Consider the following 19,502-nt stretch of genomic DNA (forward strand, 5'->3'; position numbering starts at 1 on the left):
GTTCATGGGCCGAAAATTGCGTGCGTGGTGCAATTGGATACGACATCAAAACCTTTCACGGCATTTGTATGCTTTACCGCATAACAGCAATGTTGTGCAGCAAAGCTGACTTTAGCAAACTGGCCATTATAGTGGAACACATTTCTCTCGCAAAAGAATCAGGTGCTTGTTGCACTTCCGCTTTGTTTGAAAGCTTTAATGTAATTTCTACGTTAGTTTTCTAGTTCTGACAAACATAATGTAGTCACTAATTTGAATCGGGGGCATCTTAGAATCGGGCAAATATTGGCAAATTAATTAGCAGTGTGTTCTGGCATTTAAGTATCTTGTTTAAATTGACCCACTGGTAATTACGGTCAATTTCGTCGGCCCGTCAGGGTCGAATTAGTGGAAGTCGACTGTATTGAGATTAAAAATACATGGTGTTCTATAGGCATGAAGTTATGAAACGCTAAATACCTTGCTATATTGAGGATTTCGTTATATTGAAGTTGGCTATATCAAAGTCTAACTGTTTTGCTATATCAAAGTCTAACTGCGCGGTTGATTGTCTTTTTTCTGTTGTGCTGTTTATCTAAAGTAAGATATGAAAATCTTTGCAACCGATTTCCCTGTCAAGGTATGTGAAACTAGGCCAAGTGTTTACCTGGCTGTGTACTGGCTGGCTTGACTGTTTCCGCTGCTGGTTGTGTGGCAACAGGTGCATGCAGTGCCAGTGGAGGTGGCGGGGGTGCTTTGCGCTTCTTGGCGTGCCCTATTGTGCCAGCCTCCGAGATGGTGCTCTGAGGCCGCACTGCCCTGCTGCCAGTCTCCACCGGTGCACTTCGTCGGTGCACAGCTGCTGTCGTCCCAGTGGTGCGCGATGGACTCTCTTGCCTTAAATCTGAGAGGGGAAAGGAGACACGTGAGCCGTCCTGTACAGTGAAGTAATGCGAGGATAAGCAAGTTTACCGTCTCAGAGACATCACGCTGCAGCAGCACTGGATTGTGTGCTACGTGCACCAAAAATGTCAGCCTCCCAATTCTTCAAGGTGGATTCACAAAACAGATTGGATTGATGATTCATTCAACAGACAAAGCATAGCATGGCGCATTGGCAGCTTATTGCAGGGCAAGCCTGCAGGGTTCAAAATCAGATCACTATTCAGAGCAGCTCGGCGATGTTATGCTTCTGCAGAGTGAATCAGTGATATGGTCTTTCACGTGAGCCTGCCTTTAGGACTATTGCAAGTGACAATATATCAATGGGGCCCTAAAAAAGTGTTTTGTCAAAGTTGAACTTTCCTTGCCACTGTCTCTTCTCTTGTAAGCATGACGGATGGTGCAGAGCTGGGCTCAGTGTCCTGCTCTGCAATCATTGTAAATGATGCTCGGCAAGTAGTGCATAATCATACTGAATTATTCCCTAGTGTTTTTTTTTTGTCAAAAGGCTTACGCATATGCATGCTCTATTCTCCTACACAACGTGAGCCAATGGTTTATGCAACTCTAAATGGTGTAGCAGCATTGGTAGATGATTACAGAGGATTGAAACACAAGAAAAGGCTATCAAGAATGTTGCAGAAACATTTTACAAAAGGCTTTTTTGCTGCTGATTCTTTGTTGACAAGGCCTTTACTCTACTTTTCTGCCAACCAGTAGGACAAGAGGTACAGGTGTGCACAAGTACAGGTGGACAGCATCTACCACTACCCCCATTCAGCTGTATCTCAGTTCTTCACCAATGCACTTGCAAACGAGCCGTCTTTCCATGTCACAGGAAAAGATTGGTCAAAGCAGCATTTCTTCTTCGAAGCCATCCTGGTTCAACAAAAGTGAATGACTATTAATGCCAAGAGGTTGAAACAAGCAAGGCAGATGGCTGACGAAATGTTTCGTAGTGTCCTACGCAGCCTTGAAAAGTTATTTTTCCATTAATTTGCCACTTGTGATGTCGATGTGTCAGTGAGAAGTTCACCTGCCGGAATGATCCTACTGTTCGGTCTGTAGCTAGCAGTTCTTAAGATATCCCAGACAAAGACTAGTTTGTTCATAGACAGAGTTTTCGTTCTTCGGCTCACATACATGCAGAGAACGACACCAGTGCACCGGGCGTTAAGACCCAACCTTTCACAGCACCTACAAGACCATACGACTTGTAACATTCAGTATGACTTTACCATTCTCACACAAGTTTCATACATGATATCACTAGTTCAAATTTAGCCAAGGCGAAAGAGTGAACCAAGACTTGCACTTTGTCATTATTTACATTCTGCTGAAACTTAATTCAGCACAGCGCATCAGCACAGTAGCAGCACATGCCTGATCATCTACACAGACAGCCACTTTGCAAAAACAGCACCCATAGAATGGCTTTAGCAAAAATAAATTAATCAGAGGAGCTTCCTTTTTCTGAAGGGCCTCCTCACTAAAGGTGTCACTGGATATCATCTGGCCCTCGACACAAGTAAGGCAAAGCGGTTTATTGCCAGGGCCAAGAGACATCCCATCCTCGACTCAGTAAATATTTCTTATGACACCACCTTCATGAAATACTAGTTGCTGTGAAAGCACTTTTTGCCCATTGATGCCTTTGTGCACTAAAAATGCGTAGAATAGGGTTCTACGATAATCTAGGCCGCTGTCCTTTATTGCTTGTGCAGTGAACTGGCATGCACAAAAGCATGCTTCTTTGGAATATGTTGTACAACTCACTCCTGTGTTTGCACTACAATGCAGGTGAGGACGGTTATCTTATCAGCAAGTGGGAAATGTGTCACTAAGGACGACAAAGTTTGTTACAGATATTGCAGCAAAAAATGTTCCTGCAGAACCCATCTGCACTGATAGTCTAAGTAGTGTGAGCGAATTCAAATAGCACACATATTACTGAGACTCCGTTATATTATTGTTCATTTAATCTGTTGTACCCATGACAGCTATCACAAAGATGGTGCGTGCTAAAGAATGGCACATACAATTCGGCACCTCTCGTTAATCGTTACTGTGGCGCTGAAGACAGTTACTCATTTACCATTCTGCAGGCGCAGGTTTGATTCTTCACAGGGACTAAATTTTTGTCATTTCTTTTTTACGTGGTCATCGTATTGAAGCAAGAGAGATACCAAGCAAGGCCAAAGTGGGTAGGGGTAAGAAAAAAATGCTACCACATTAAATGTCATTCATAGAATGGGTCCAAGCTTATCTTTGCCCAGTGCTTGAGGGTAAAGATACACTCGTAGGTGCATTTGATGCTAGATTCTGAAAAACAACAGTTTAGTAAGCCATTGGTACTGTGGCTAGGTCCTTTTGCCAGACTAGATCTACCGGCAGAACTTCAACATTACAGATTAAGACGGTCAGTGATGCAGTGACATTACTAGTTCACTAGAAGCAAACGCTGCAGCATATAGTGTTGACAGACTCGCATGGACACTACAGCAATTAGTGAGTTCAAGAAAAATTTTGACCTTTTATGTGTCACCACAATGCAGAATTAGATACACAAAGATGATTGAGAAAGCACAGAATAATAGTGTTGTATGTTTCATCATCCTTTGCACTTAATGGGAACTCAGGTTCAAGCTGTTTTTGTACACTCTCTACATTCATGCAGCTTACGGTTCATCAAAGCCCAAGGCTGTGACACCAACAAAGTTAGCAAATAGTATACCTCTGGTATTATCGCCTTCCCTAGCTCTCTATCAAGAGCCAGTGTTGAAAAATCTGCAAAACTAATAGCATCACCACAACACAAAACTCAAAGTGGTGGAAACAATTTTTAAGAAATTACTGCTGCCCTCCACCACAAATCTGTCCAGCCCTGTCCTGTCCACAATAAAAATCATCCTGATGTTGTGCCGATAATAACAAAATTAAATTTAAATGTTTGAAGGAAAAGGAGGCACCACTGCTGGCATCAAACCTCAGAAAATTGACGCTCTAGCCAACTGGGCCAAGACAACATCACCAAAGTACGAGTGATGAAATGCTACAATGTATGCAACAGTCTTAAAACAAGCAAGGGAGGCAAAAGAAAATGTGCAGTGAAGCCACGGTCACTGCTGTAGAAAAAATACGTTCAGAAGCATTGGTCTGTGGAAACCCACATGCAGCAACTCCTAACAGCAGCACAGATTCGTAATGTTGTTGTGTGCCCAGGACATTTCAATGTCAGTGTAAACTCCAATGCGTCGTTACGGCAACCTGCACTTTAACAGCTGTTCATCGTCTCTGATGTGTAGGAGATGAACGTTGGGCAGATCTGCAAGAACTCTTTCACCTCCTTTCCCCGTCTATTACCTACCTATTAACCCTGCTCTAGAGCAACAGAAAAGAGTTACGCGTTTTCAGTGAACCTCCCAACTTCTGTTGTTTAAAGACAAAGTAAATGAAATGTACTGCCTGTAGAATGACACCGATTGTCTGTAAAAGGTATGTGGTTGTCATTGTGTTGTGATTAACACATCTTCTTCCCTCTCCCTAATCCATACTCACTGCAGTTGGGCCTCCCCTGCACTGCCTCGGGTGAAGGCGTGTCTGGCAGATCACTCAGCACCGATGCCTCATGGTAGCCACTGGAGTCCGAACTCTGACGCGAGTGGCCCGCACCTTCGCGCCGGCCTCCTTTGGCTGGGAGCGTGGTAGTGTCACCCTCCTGCTCGGGAATAGTGGGTGGCGGGGACGCCGGCAGCGGGGGAGGCGGCGCCGGTCGCTTCTTGCTTGTGGGTCGCGCAAACACTGTTGGTAGCTCGTTTCGCGTGGGCGACGTCCCTCTGCTGCTGGCACCGTCGCTACTTGAGCCTGTCAGGCTCTGTAGTGAAGAAGAGAGAGTGATGTCCAAAGCAGAAATTTAAAAAAACCTCTTCTTGTTCTCGCAGAGCACCACTAGCTCTGAGTAAATGTTCAGTAACCCACATGTTTGTGCCTACAAGCCTAGATGTGCAATCAAGGGCACGCATGCACAGGTTTTCAATGAACACCTACACTCAACATACAGGTGATCAGGATTTACATAAAGCAAAGAAATAAAAGTGATAACACCCCTATATTCAAGTGAATTCATTTGCATCAGCTTTCCATTAAGCAGAGCCAGTCCCCAAGACAGTGATTGTTACGCTGCAATACCTGTCCCCAATGTGTGATGTAAACACATCAGAGCTCCACGAGATCACTTCAGTTTACATGACCTTTTAGAGCAACTAACAGCATGCACCATCTCACTTTGTTATAGTCATCTCAAAATGCAACTCAGAGACATAGAACACAGACAAGAATGCAGTGGCAACCACCTACTCAAATTTAATGTGACCGCAACACATTAAGCAAAGAAACAATAAAAGAAATGCAAGAAGAAGCAAGAAAGGGCGGCGTTTCATCAGGTACCCTCTTACTGTGCTGTTTTTACATGATACATAGCTGCTTACAAACTAGCCCACCCTGACAATTGTATAATGTTTCCACAAAGTTGTGCAGAGGCTCATTCACAAACTTGAAAAATACCACCGCAGAAAAATATGCAACAAAATGCTCCGCTAATTCAAAAAACAGCCTCACTCACCCCTTTGCTACCCGAATGGTGCGGGAAGACCTGGCTTCCTCTTTTGTTCTCCTGGTTGAGAGAGTAGCTCATGATGTCCGCTGTGGAGTTTTGGATGTTGTTTGCGAGTGCTGCAAAAACGAAGCGTCATCATTACTCATTGAGCAGGATTTAACTAATAAGCATTCTGGCTGACTTTACGTTAAGGAAGCAATCAAATTGCAATCAGAGTTGAAGAGAGATAACAGAGATGGTTTGGTTGTATGGAAAAAGAAAAGGTGAGCGTGGCATCTACAAAAAGGAGATTAAAATTGATTTGGAGGCAAGAAGAGATGAGGATGACCTAAAAGAAGGTGAAAAGATGGTACATAAATACTATGCTCCGAGCAGTTAGCACAACGGAAACCCAATTTTATTACCAGTCAAACATGTGCTACCATTCACCTGCGGCCTTGTGTGGAGCTGATGCACAAGGCACGTCATCAGCTGCACTCAATGGTGGCCAGGCACAGTATGTACTGCGGGCTGTCAGATGCAGTACAGCACATTTACTAAGAAAATATCATAACTTAAGTTTGAATAAAAATATGCAATGTCATTTGCAGAAACATTGATGGGCTTACGAAAAAGAAAGATGGCCACAGTTTTGCATTGCATCAAGATGCATCATGCATGAGGCCGCTTTTTAAGCAAGGAATTGCAGAAAAATGCAAATAAAGCACATTATGCAAGACTAGATCGCAAACATCCAGAGTAATTAATTTTATTGCAGTACATTTATCATAAAGATGCTATTGCCATCTATACTACAGCTGGATTGGCCAAGTGGCTTATCTGAGCACCACTCTTGCATCGCTTTTGTTGACAACCTGTGCATGCATTTCTATGCAATTATGTGCATATTAGCTGCATAATATAACTACATCAAGCAAGAAAAAAGAAAATGCTTTTTTCTTCATGTACCAGCCACAGCAAGAATTATGAATGATCAGATCCCATTGCTGAACCTGAGCATAGCACTGAGTAGTTCACCTACTCTTACCTGAAAGTACAAACCATGAATTCTACAAACCTTACCACGGGTTTGTATATGTTTGAGGATCAGTGCAACTGCCTACAAGTAGTCCCCTAGGAAAGCCTGAATTTCAGTGGTTACAATGAAAAAGTACCCTATGAAGCAACTGGGCTATCGTATTTTGAAGCATTGCCATTTTACTCTTCAAAAATCGCTTGATCACACTCTGGTATAGATTTAAATACATGCTGACGTCTACGGGATGACGTCTCCGGGATGTCAAGTACAGTGTGACATAGTGGCATCCGAGAGTCTTTGCATGCAGGAATGCTCAAATCTCCCTACAGCATACAACACTTTTTCTGGAAGGAACTTTCACCTTTTAGCAAGGTTGGCCACAATCACCGAACGGCACAAAAGGAGGAATGAATAAGACATCAAGAACACCACAGATGCAGAAAATGCGCAGTGCATTCATTGGCGTACACCATAAAGTCAATGGGAGCATGCAGCGCGAGTTTTGGGTGAATATTCCTTCTGAAGATTTAGCAAGCAACACATCATGGGCAGCACGTGCCTTGCCGCAACTGGAATCGTTTGGTGGAATATTCAAAAGCATGCTCACAAAGATGGTAGCGCGAGGAGTACGAGGCCATGGTAGTCACCCTTAGAATTAAAGATGCACAACCAATTACATATTCTGTACAACATCCCGTTCGCATATTGTCCACCCAGTCATCAGATGTTCATTTACTGCCACTTAATGAAATTTGTTGCACTGTTCCTTGCCGTACCATGCCTCCACATCCACACTTGCCAAACCTATAGTGGGGCTCCTGCACAATCAAATTGTATGACTATCTAGTCTGCAGCACTCCAAAGCCTCTATACTAGGAGGATCTTAAAGCTAAAAAGTTTAAGGAGTGTGAATGACGGAGGGAAATGAATGAGTTTTCAGAGATAGTGGCCCATTGAGAGAGTGAGGCATAGCTGATAGGTGATAGTGGTGGTGATGGTGGTGACAATGAGTGTTTTTATGCTTCGGAAATGTAACAGCACAAACTAAAGGCAGCCACAGATTCAACAGATCGAAAGGCTGTACACATGCAGTAAGCAAACAACTCAAGGAGCTCAAGAAGGAAAGACAGGAGCTTTGTGCATAGCAGACATCAACTGCATTTACACATAAAACACAAGTACACCATCTAGGGAAACAATAAGATCACTGATGACCATAGGTTGACATACTCCCTCATGAGTACAGTAGCTGCTACTTACTCCACACTTACTTCACAGGCGTGAGACACAGTGTTAGTGAGTGAGGAAGGGTGTGAGTGGGCGTGAGAACGAACGGGAGTGAGTGCCGATCAGTTTGACGCTGCATGAGTATGAACAGGAGTGAGTGCCAGTTAATGCGAGCACAAACAAAAGTCACCAACGGTGATTTTGAGCGGACATGTGTGTGAATGGGTGCCGGTAGCAGTGTACGCAAGTGAGCATGATCATGAGTTAGTGTTGGTGAGCATGAGTATAGGATTGTGAGTGAGTGCCAACGAGTGCGAGTACATAGGAGTACGAGTGAGCACGTAGCCTACAAAAATATTTTCGAGCCAGTAAGAGTGAGTGTTCGCCCCTTCTGCCAACACTTGATTGAGCTTTGTAAAGAGTACACCACCATTAGTAAAACAGTTCAAATCAAGCTTAGCGCCTACTATGAATAAAATATTTTATCATATAAATGGAGTCACTCCGAGCATCTTCTTCACCCAACAACACTGCTTCAATAATGGATGCAATAATTACTAGCCCAACAAAAAGTAACAAGAACGAAATGGCATAAATTCATGGCATGCTTAACTTAGCTAGGTGACACGTGCACATTCAAAGGCAAAGGAAATACACAAACCAGAAAAACCAAAGCTACTGATGACAACTGAACTTAAGATTCCCCAAATGAACAGTGTCCTGCACGTTGACACAACTCAAGATAATGTCAAGTGCTCAAATATATTATTGCAGTAGTTGCTATTGGGAGGCACACTTCTGCTATGGCCAAGGACATCAATATTTTTACTACTGGTACATCAAATTATGAGTTTATGACAGGCACTCCTTTGCCAGAAAAAGCACATCCACTAAATAGGGAGCTAAACTTACATTTGCTACAGGTACAGCTTTAATAATAATTTCCACCATATCCTATAAGCCATATTTGCACTCAAGACACCACTGCAGCTCAAGTTCTATGAAAACACAAATGTGTTGCGCAAATGTTCCCAAGAAAGCCACACGACATGTAATCTCATGACAGATTCAAAAGTAACTACTGCTTGAATTAAAATGTAATGTTCTTTCTCATTTCGCTGACAAGCGTGGTTTGCAGAGATTTTGCTGATGTAAAGCTTTAATACACAGAAGTATCAGCAGGTGGTGATTTCACAAGAGGGATGCAAAATGGTTACGTACTGCGATTGGAAAGCAGGGTGACCTCCGAGGCCCCATACTCCTGCAGGGTGCAACTGAGGTCCAAGGGCCGGGTGGGGATGCCTGGCCGCACTAGCTGGTAGCCCTGGGGATCCAGGCTCTTCTCGGTGCAGACATTCTGGCGGAGCTCCCCCAATGTTGTTGTCAGTGGCAACCGCAGAACCATCAGTTGTTGGCGGGGAAGCCGCACCTGGATGCGCTGCGTGGGCTGTGCACCACAAGATAACATTTCAGTATGATAAATAGCAGTACATCAAAGAAAATGTCCACATTCGTTCTAAGAAAACAAGCGCAAGCTCTCTACGTGCACATATAAAATTTAGCAGTACAACCTAACAGAACCAATAAAAGATGACATGCAAAAACTTGCTGCATCTTTTTTCACTGTCTCTTGTGATTTGCACTGCTTGGTTTTATGTGAGGTCACCCCAGCTCGCCCTGTTAATGATGCTCTCCTTGTAGCCATAAAAGTGCTGAAACAACAAAAACTCCAAGTGCTGCTGAAGAACAAATGTTACATGTGAAGTACCTACATGCTATCAAATTGAAATGTAGGAGAAAGTAAAATAAATATGCAAGGCATCTTTACATGGGCACATCACAGACATGAATTAACAAACGCACATCACCATGATGACTTCAGTTTGAAATTCTCCGTGTAGTATGCATGCCCACAGCAGATGGGACACCTGTATAACCATAGCAGTGTTCGTTCAATGCAGGTGATTAAATATGACAAGCTGTTTGCCCTTATGCAAGTTTCGAATGTGCACATTCGTCATGCATATTACTGTCAGAAGAATGCGCATAGTCCAGGTGGGATTATGCATGGCGTTTGATATGTGTGCATTCTATGTGCACATTTAATAGGAAGAATCTGCACATTTCATGCTTTAGCTAGGGTGCCTCCTCCTGCCTAATAATCTCTTACAACTGCACATTGCTTTGTACAGCAATTTTGTTCAAGGTGATTTTCATAATGGTTTTGAACTCAATATGCCAGTGTTCCTAATTAACATTCAAGCCAATATTTCTTGTGCCCTTTTCCTTGATCTTTTACCAAGCATCTTCATGAAGCATCATACATTTCAGTTCATTACCAAAATCAATTTTATGCATACATGTGAAAATTTGCATGTGCTTTATTTAATAACTTCAAGCAAAAGCGACTTGCAGATTGTTGACTGGCCAGTACAAATGGAAGCTTACACCCCCCTTGTTTGTGCAGTACATCGTTGCACCCCAGCATAGTGCAATAAAGTAATGCCATCAAACCACGATATATCGATCATGGATATAATGAATTATCGGATATAACAAATATAAAGTTTGATCATGCTTTATCTATATGGAGTATTTTCCTGTTGCGGCGAAATCGATAATGCGGGACCCGACATGGCTTCGGTTGTAGCAGAGCAAATTTTTGCTAGCACGTGCCTCAAGATATACATTCTTGTAGCAAGAATGTCACAGAGTCATCGAACGATTTTTCTGACGCCTGAATTTTTTAACATGCACAATTCCTGAGACACCTCCACTTATCACCAATGTATAACAGAAATAACCAACATTTCGGATGCTGCACGGTGTTTCAGGCATTAACCGTCCGTGCTGTGCCACAAACACGGCGGCCGTGAACAAAATTGCAGCCATGTTAATTGGCTCGAAACCGCAACTTTGATTGCCGAGTGCCGACGAAGCTGCGCTTGTTAGGCCTAGCCGCCAAAACAGTGCAGCCGGTTGAGAGACGCTCGCCCTTGCGGCAAGTTCGCCGCCCAGTATGTTCTCACTCGTAGACCTTAACGGCGATAGAGCGTGAGACCAGATGCACCAGCTAGACTGATGGCCGTCGTAGCAGAATACGGATCCACGCGCAGCCCCCTCCGCGTCCGAAATGTCTGTCATCGGCGTGCGAGTTTCGGCCAGCAGGCTGGTTTGGTTGGACCGCAGTCGAGAAGCCAGTGTGCCAATCCCCCGCCTACAACTTCCTCCTCCTCCTTCTTCGTGCGATAACACCGATCGTACGGTTGCTTATTCGCGGCGGTGCAGAGAGCGAGCATGTGTCGCAGGATGTCGACAGATCATCAAAATCCGCCGGAGCCAGGCCAGTCGGAGGCACACTGCTATCGTTTCTTTTTTTTTTTTTTTTCGCATAGACCTGATAGCAATTTCTTTTCCTTTTTTCGTCGATCTCTGCGTGCATGCTTATAACGAGTATAGAGTATAAATAAGGCATTTTCGTATCCGATGCGACTTCCGTTACAACGAGGTTCGACTGCATACATTATATTTATACAGCAGTACTGATTGGGTCGCTGCTGACAAAAGCTCAGAAGGAAATGTGAACACAGAAGAGGAAAGGCAGTGATAACCAGACACGAGTTTCCAGTTTACTACACTGTACCAGAGTAGTGAAATAGGCGTTGTAAAAAGGGAAAATAAATGTGAACAGTTGACATACAGTGAACTCTCGTTGAGACGAACTCGGTTAAGCCGAATTCTCGCATATAACGCACAATATGGCAAGGTTTGTTAAGTTTTCCATAGACTCAACGAAAAAAACATCCGCTTAAGACGAACCATCTCTGACGTGCTCTTCGGTTAAGACGAACATTGGGAGTGACCGCCACCGCTACCTATCCTGGAGGCTAGAGCGCCTCGATGGGCAGCGCCCGGGGGGAGGGGGGCGGGGCGCATCAAGGCACCCTGCTGGAGGCCTGCGGCGTTCATCGCCCGTGAAGAGATGCGAAAACAAGAAGGGGTAACAAAAACGACAGTGACGTTTCACTTCGTGAACGCGGATGACGCGCCAGCGTGTGGTTGCTACAGCGCATACGAAGCTATCGGTTCTGGGTGCATCTACATTGTCCGCATATAGCAGATCGTATTCAAGACAGGGCTCGCGCGGCCGCGCCATACGCAGCAGCCGCCGGAGCAGAAGGCCCCCTTGTAAACAGCCGCTTACTAAGCTAATAAGCGTGGTGTCAGCGCGCACAGGCAAACATGAACACATCACACTCGATGACCGCAGACGCTCGCTGTCAAAACGCTGGCCTGAGGAATCGCGGCAAGCGCAGCGAGCCAAGTGACCTTCGCGCTGTCTATCGCTTCAAGGGAAACTGAGCGTCGAGAACACAGCGCACGAAAAACTAGAGCCATCGGCCCACCTAGACTGTGCCCCCAAAGCAGCTCGCGTTCAAGATAAAGCCCGCGCGACTAAGCGCGACCCGAAGTACAACGCCCCCCCTCTCTCCCCAGTGCCCTGCAACGGTGGGACGGAAGGCGGCGCGCTTCCGCTCCCCCTTCTTACCTCTTATGCGCACGCGAGGTTGAGCCGTCATCGTTGGCTCACCGTCGCACGCTTTCACTCGCACACACAGCGTACAGCGCGCGAGGACGATGTTATCACGAGACGAACCCGGTACGTCTACGTCCGTATCGCAAACGAAACCTGTAGCAAACGCCAGAGGACGTCAACCCAGCGCGCCTCCGCCTACCTTCCTCTTCCGCGACGTTTCGCCTCGTTTCTCCCCCCCCCCCTCCCCCCATCTTCGCTCAACGTCACCCAGACTTTCCTCTAGGTTGCGTTGCATTGGCTCGCACTCAGAGCGCTCCTTCGTACATACGCCACTTCGGAGCCTGAATCGATGACCAGTGAGGCGGCAGATGCCTGCTTTAATTACCTAGCGAACCTTTTCCATCAGCACGAAGGCACAGAAGGATCTTTAAGGTCATTAGGTGAGATGACATTGTCTGTGGCTGCTTGCCGATTTGCACATAAACGCCAAACATCCATCACGGACTGGATGAAGGCAAGCACGAGTACCTAACTAAATGCTTTTTATGTCATTTACCCCCGTTTCAAGTCTACTTCCTTTACCGTTTTGAAGTAAGATAATTGGATGCGCCTTGTCATGTTGCCAATTATTATTCTGACAAGATGAACTTCTGATAAGACGAACAAATTTTCATGGTCCCTTCGAGTTCGTCTTAAAGGGAGTCTACTGTACTTTCTTATTGTAGCCAGGAAGAGCTCCCACTTCACTTGTAAATCGACAGATTGGACATGCAGGAATGGACATAGACGCTATTGGACAGGAAAACGCAGAATAAAGATGCATTTATGAGAAGGAAAGTTAACATCCTCGCAATAGCAAGAAGCTACAAAGAAATCGATATGAATTCTTCGGAAAGAGCATCACAGACGAAGAAAGATTTCTCCAGGCCTGGGAATGGAATTCGTCGCCGTGCTTTTCTAGGAAAGTTATTCTATGAATCGGGCTAACCAGAAAAACCACCAGGCGAACATTTGGCAGCACGAGGGCGAGTCAATCGATAACATGAAATGCAAGAATACAGATTGATAAATAAGCGCACTGTTGCATCTCATGAAGGGTCACGATAAGCTATCAGAAAAAAGAAATTGAAGATAAATTGTATATGATCTGGCCCCTCACCTCGAATGGCTTGGAAGGAGGTCTCATGCCTTTCCTGTGCCAGAATGCAGGATCGGCCACTCCTCCGGATACGGCCGGGGCCCCCTTGGGCACAATCAGCAGGTGGCTCACGTCAAGCGAGCCAATGGCTGTGTTGGGCTTGCACGTCAGCATGTCTCCTCGCTCATTCGGTGCTTGCACCAGGTGGCCACTCGGGTTGATCTTGTGCGCCGTGGCCACCTGCACCAGCAGGTCCATGACGGGCGTTCTGAAAAATACGGCGAGAGTACAAAATCTCAGAGAAAACATTCCGCATATTTCCATGCAACTGCAGAAAAGAGTAAGCACAGCTACAAGTGTTATTAAAAAGGCGTGATATTTTAGATGGCTTACTGATGCAGAAAAACGCTATGTATTAAACCTCCTCTCAAGTGTCGCTTGCAGTTTGGATTGCAAAAAACAATTGGACGATCAGTCTGGCTCATCCGCATAGCATTCGCAATCACTTGTTACTTCTTTTTCAGGTCATCGTAAAAGTGGTGCCATTTTAATGTATGTGAGAAGAAAGTGACTTAGAAGCCTTGTTTTAGCATGACTCAAACGGGGTATCGAGGAATGTTCACGTCTTTGCACAAGCCAGCTTAAATGTAAAGGTCAAAAGATTGATTGATTGATTGATTGATTGATTGATTGATTGATTGATTGATTGATTGATTGATTGATTGATTGATTGATTGATTGATTGATTGATTGATTGAATTTTAACGTTCAATGAAACAAAAGAACTACGATAGATGCAGCAGTGGTAGACATAGCTGAGGGTTCCCAAATAGTTTTTGGCCACCTGTAGTTTCTTCAAAATGCCGTAAATGTTTGATGCAAACGCATTTTGGCGTTCCGCCCTAGCTCATTAGAACATGGCCACCGAACCCACAATGTGGTGCTACACAGCAGAACACTATAGTTACTGAGACGCCGCAGCGAGTGTTCGTGTCAAGACCTTTCCTTTGTTGTAAAATAGTGCTCAGCACATACAGAATATGAAGGGGCTTTTCGGTTAGCGAATGTAAACAAGATAAAAATGACAATGCACATGCAATACCATGTGTTGTAATTCCTTTCTCTGTTCTCCCATTGCATTTTTTCATAACATGCATACATGCCAAGTATATCCTCTGATGATCACGATGACCTAATTAGGTGGAATAAGAACTTGCTGGTGGTGAATTCCGTTTAATTGATGATCAATACTTCGTGTCTGCTTGTAATGTGGTAGATAAACACCACGCAAACTCAGGGCACACCAAACTTAATGTAGTAATCCACATAGCTTAGTTATTTGCTTGTTGCAGTCAGCGTACGTTAACACATGTACGGATTAAGCTATCCAGCGGTTAAATCAGACGGCTTATGCAATACCACCGTGGGCCTTGAACTTTATGTGACAAGCACGGATCACACATGGCAATTACAACATTTTCCAGACTGGTGACACAAATTCAGCAATAAGAAGGGCCGCCTATACTGTGATTTAGGTCGCATGCATTATGAAAGGGTCTTCCTTCAATTCTATTAATTTCTTATCGGCAGGGGCAGTGAGTGTACGACACTGGTGAAAACACACGCTTGGCTTCATGCCAACCAATGAGTAAACAAGAATGGAAAATAAAAATCATTACATAGTACAGCCCCAGATCAATTTAGCTATATCAGACTGCACAGCAACATCAGTAAGTAAACTGGGAGAGGTGTCTGATCCTATTCGCCAAAGGCGTTCCTTGGGTACACTTGCCATATCAATCGTAAAAGAGAACAGCCTCGAAAGCCTAAGCAAGGACAACATTACTGTCTTTCGAAAAAACGAATGGCAGTGCAGGCTCCTGCAATTTACTAATTAAGGACAATGCGTATCTTGACATTTTTACCTAAACAGAAGCTGATGACAGTACTCTACGATCGTGACATCACGAAAAGCAGTTGGCTGCAGAGCACCCAATTTTGAACTGACAACACAATTTTCGAAAACTCCCTGCCATTGTCGAAGGGGTGGAAGTAATGCGCATTGGACAACCAATGATGCGCTAGTTTCTAACCAGAATTTTTTTTTAATATAGTTAAGCTGTTGAGAAAGTTATTAACCTAACTTCAGCTATCATGTCAATTACAACGCGCGCAACCGGAACCTACACCGAGGCCACTTTATCCTCGTGTACCAACAAATCAGAGTACCCCTTTCCTCTTGAATTCTTTTTGCCCTGACGTTAACTAGGGCGCCCATATATATGCACGCAGCTGTTTTCTTCTTCTTCTTCAAGGTCCATTTACACGTACGCGCGAATCCGGCGCGAACTTGTTACGCAAAACACGCGCGAAGCCCCCCAGACAAGAGAACTAAATTCGGGTCTTTAACAACGCTAATCGAAAGGCAAGGCACGCGTAGCCATTTAAACATCAAAGCCTCCAATACGCGCGAAAAAAAAAGGGCCGTGTGCAGGGGGAACAAAGAAAGAAAGAGAAAAAAAAAAGAAAGGTGGTACGACTGGTCGGGGGGCGCATAAAACATACGCGCGCTGAATGAAATGCTTGCGAAGCAGGAATTATGCCAAGTGAAACAGAGAGAGAGAGAGAGAGACAAAGTGTGTGGCCGCGAGCCAAACCCTTGAATCCGACGCTGATTCGTATTGGTTGACAGCGCTATAAGCTGTAACTATAGGACAACACACACGGCATTCAGGTAATCCGGAGGTGTCGAGCGCAGACTTGGAAAAACAATCGTGTGCGGTCGAGCAAGGGGCCGGACTGCGCAAGCGCGCTCCATGCGAAGACCACGTGCGAGGAGGATTGCGCCTGCCTACGTTTTTCCTTCATATATGGAAGTTCAGGGGTGCGATCTTGTACGCGTTCCAATATAGAACGGAGGCGGTTCGTTCTTTATGTCACGAAATAGGCGGTATGTTCCGTTCCGTTCGTCCAAAAGCAGACGACAACGGAATGATTGAGAGCAGATATCGCGTCACAATTGACGTCATGGCGTTCGGCACGGTTCAAATTGACGAATCGTATTTGGCTCGGTGGAACGAACCGCCTCCGTTCTATTTTGGAACGCGTACAAGATCGCACCCCTAGAGTACAAAGCACGAAAGGCTTGCATTCGCTGCTGCGTACGCAAGAGCGAATGTTTCTCCGCTTGGCGCAGTTATGTTTATCAATCGCGGGTGCAAGCAGCCCCGTGCGGCTTGCGCATGCTGAACAAGGCTGAACTATATGCCGGGTGTCCCACGTAACTTGTGCCAAAATTTTTAAGAATATACGAGTCCCATGTAGCTGGACAGAACAGAGGTAATGTTTGCCGTCACTTGGAGCAAGCCATACTATATATATATATATATATATATATATATATATATATATATATATATATATATATATGTTTTGTATTGGCCTAATTGCATAAAAGTTCAGTAACTTCTCAAGTATTAAAATTGACGCAAAATTGTCAATCAGAGTATCGTAGGCCATAAAAAATTCCCGGCTCATCTTTCCGTTGCTCTATACATGCAACAGAAAGATAGACGGAGAATTTTTCGTGATGCCTTACAATTTCCTGATTGACAATTTTGCGCGGACTTTCACATTTGAGAAGTGTTATATTTGGGCTTTCAATATTTGAGAAGCGCATTGCGCACGCTACAAGATACGCCCTCCACAAACGGCGTCCGCAGGTCTGCGCATGCGCAGACCCACACTCTGTGTGGGTTCCTTTTCTGCAAGCACAACAAATGGCGCAACATGTCGCGACCACGTGGTCGCACATAATGTCCCGAATATGAATTGCCCCCAACGAGCGAGCCCCTTTATGGATGCTCTGCTGTTCGGCGCCGCCGGACTCGTGCGTGAAAACGGCGCTCCGCGCGCCAATCGTCCATCCGCGCCGCTGTGGCATCAAGGGTCGCCGAAAGCCGCGCAGTAAGAAAGGAGAAAACGCGCAGAGAGAAAAACGGGGACAAACGCGTCCGACGGCGGGGACGAACGGCGGAAAGATTTTGCCATTCTGGCGCAGTAGCGTCGTTCTTCGGCGTCCGCCCCGGAGCCACGCTGCGACCATTAGAAAATCGCCATTCCCCCGCGCTCTGCCGCGCTTTCCTTTTCCAGTCTTTTGTCACGCGCGCGCATCGTCGCCGTCGTATTCGTTGTCGCGCGCGCGCACCACACACACACAGACGTACACGCACACGTACACGAACCTGACCGCGCCGGTATCGCGTACCGTTTCCTCTCGAATCTAAGCACCCCGCACTGCGATTTCATGGCCACGGTTGTCTAAGCAGGCAAGGATGCGCAGGTCCGCGAAGGATGTCGGGGCAAAGCAACGACTTACTTCACCAGGAACTCAAAATTGAACGGTCCAAAAAGTGGCATAGTCCGGGAGACACACATGCATCAAACCTCCCCCCCCCCCCCCCCGCGTTCCCCAATTTTGGTTTAGTATGCGGCGCGCCCAGCCCCCCCTCCCCTCTCATCTATCCCTTTCCCCGAAAACAACTTCTGGCTAAGCCATCGGGTCCAAACTCACGTCAAACCGACAAGAAGACACCGGGTACAAAAGGTAACCTATCTGTTCACCGTCACTGTTACGTCATACGGTCACGTGACATGGAGTCGTGCCTTGGAAAACACTCATGCTGCTCTCGGTATATCCCGTAAGGATATGTCAATGCGTTGCATGAAACTTTTGCGGCGCCTCGCTTTCGAAGGCACTATAAGGGACACAGCCTTTTTTCGCGAAAGAGGACTGCTTACATCCGAAATATTTCGTTATTATTGCGCTAGCAACTATATGGACACTCTAAGCGAATTATTGCCATCGGCGTCGCCGTCGCAGTGACGTTCCGTATATATTTAAGTATATGCATGCTATATGCCACGCTATACAACATGCGATATATACAGGTTACATTCCCACACCATTCTACCACTAAAGTTGCCTATACTAGATCTTATATGTTTGACGAAATTATTCATCAGAATTTTTAAAATAGCAGCCCACAAACAAACGTTATGAAAGAGTCAGCGACAGCGCATGCTTTTAATCTTAAATCTTTTCAGATTTAAATTTTAAAAGCGCGCAACAAAAGCACAGCTCAAACCTGAAAATTATGCAATTTTATTGGCGCGGCTGTGCACAACCTCCATAATCGACTCAGGTAAGAGGTTTGAAACGTAACGGATACTGAAAAGTGGCGGTAAAGTCGATAAGAAAGGCGTTGGCTCTAATTAACAAACATCAAAGAAATTGTCCGATGGCAGCATTCAAACGGAGGACCCTTATCACAACAGCTAGTTTTCACTTAGCTTACGTTTATTTCAATTCACACTCCCACCACAGCTACTAGCCTTACACTTCGTGTAATATTCGAACATGCTGCTATCGCATTCATTGCTTCGCCCTTATGGTGACCCTATGATTTTTTTTTACTTTTTTACAAGCGTTAGCATTAGGAATATCAAAGTGGAAAAAAGTACATATGACGCTGACCACCGCCAATTGTAGTTCGCTCCTCGAAGAAGCAGGACGTGTGTGGTGAACGCGGTTTACATTACGGATACGGGACTTCAAAGAGGAGCGACGTAATGCTAACCGAATTTCTTTCGCATTTGCCACTAAATAGCCAGATTTCTTTTTCTTTTTTTTCAGCGTCTTCCGTCCTGGCAGCAGGGAAGGAGAGAGGGTGGCCCTCGGTTCGAGGTGTGCTTACATTCGAGAAAGCGCGGCAGGCACGCGAAGACTGGTGCGCGCCCCACAGCAATGAGAACCAACTTTACGACTGCGCCAAAGTTGTGCGGTCGTGCCAAGAGGAAATCTCGCCGTAGCGCGGGGCTTTTCCTTGATCTACGCTGCGTACGCGACGGACAAAAGAGAGAGAGAGACGTACACATCATACTGACCATTGCGCAAGCAGAAAGAAAACAAAGTGAAAATGAACTGAAGTACACGTGTTCTCTACAAAAGGCTCACAGAAGGGTGAATTTAAGAAAAGGGGACGGT

The 19,502-nt window shown here is 45.3% G+C and overlaps 1 protein-coding gene across 5 annotated transcripts in view; it reads right to left on the reverse strand.

Annotated features, from left to right (window-relative positions):
* Positions 1-19,502, reverse strand: part of LOC126541686 (uncharacterized) — a 219,438-nt gene that overhangs the window by 16,015 nt on the left and 183,921 nt on the right. For all 5 annotated transcript variants that reach the window (XM_050188565.3, XM_050188564.3, XM_050188563.3 and 2 more), the window contains exons 3-7: positions 13,478-13,724; positions 9,003-9,228; positions 5,543-5,652; positions 4,480-4,795; positions 647-883 (exon numbers count right to left, since the gene is read on the reverse strand). In XM_050188565.3, the coding sequence (XP_050044522.2) occupies positions 647-883; positions 4,480-4,795; positions 5,543-5,652; positions 9,003-9,228; positions 13,478-13,724 (1,136 nt within the window). The remainder of the gene's footprint in view (positions 1-646; positions 884-4,479; positions 4,796-5,542; positions 5,653-9,002; positions 9,229-13,477; positions 13,725-19,502) is intronic.

This window comes from Dermacentor andersoni, chromosome 2 (assembly GCF_023375885.2).
Source record: "Dermacentor andersoni chromosome 2, qqDerAnde1_hic_scaffold, whole genome shotgun sequence".
Taxonomy (NCBI): Eukaryota; Metazoa; Arthropoda; class Arachnida; order Ixodida; family Ixodidae; genus Dermacentor; species Dermacentor andersoni.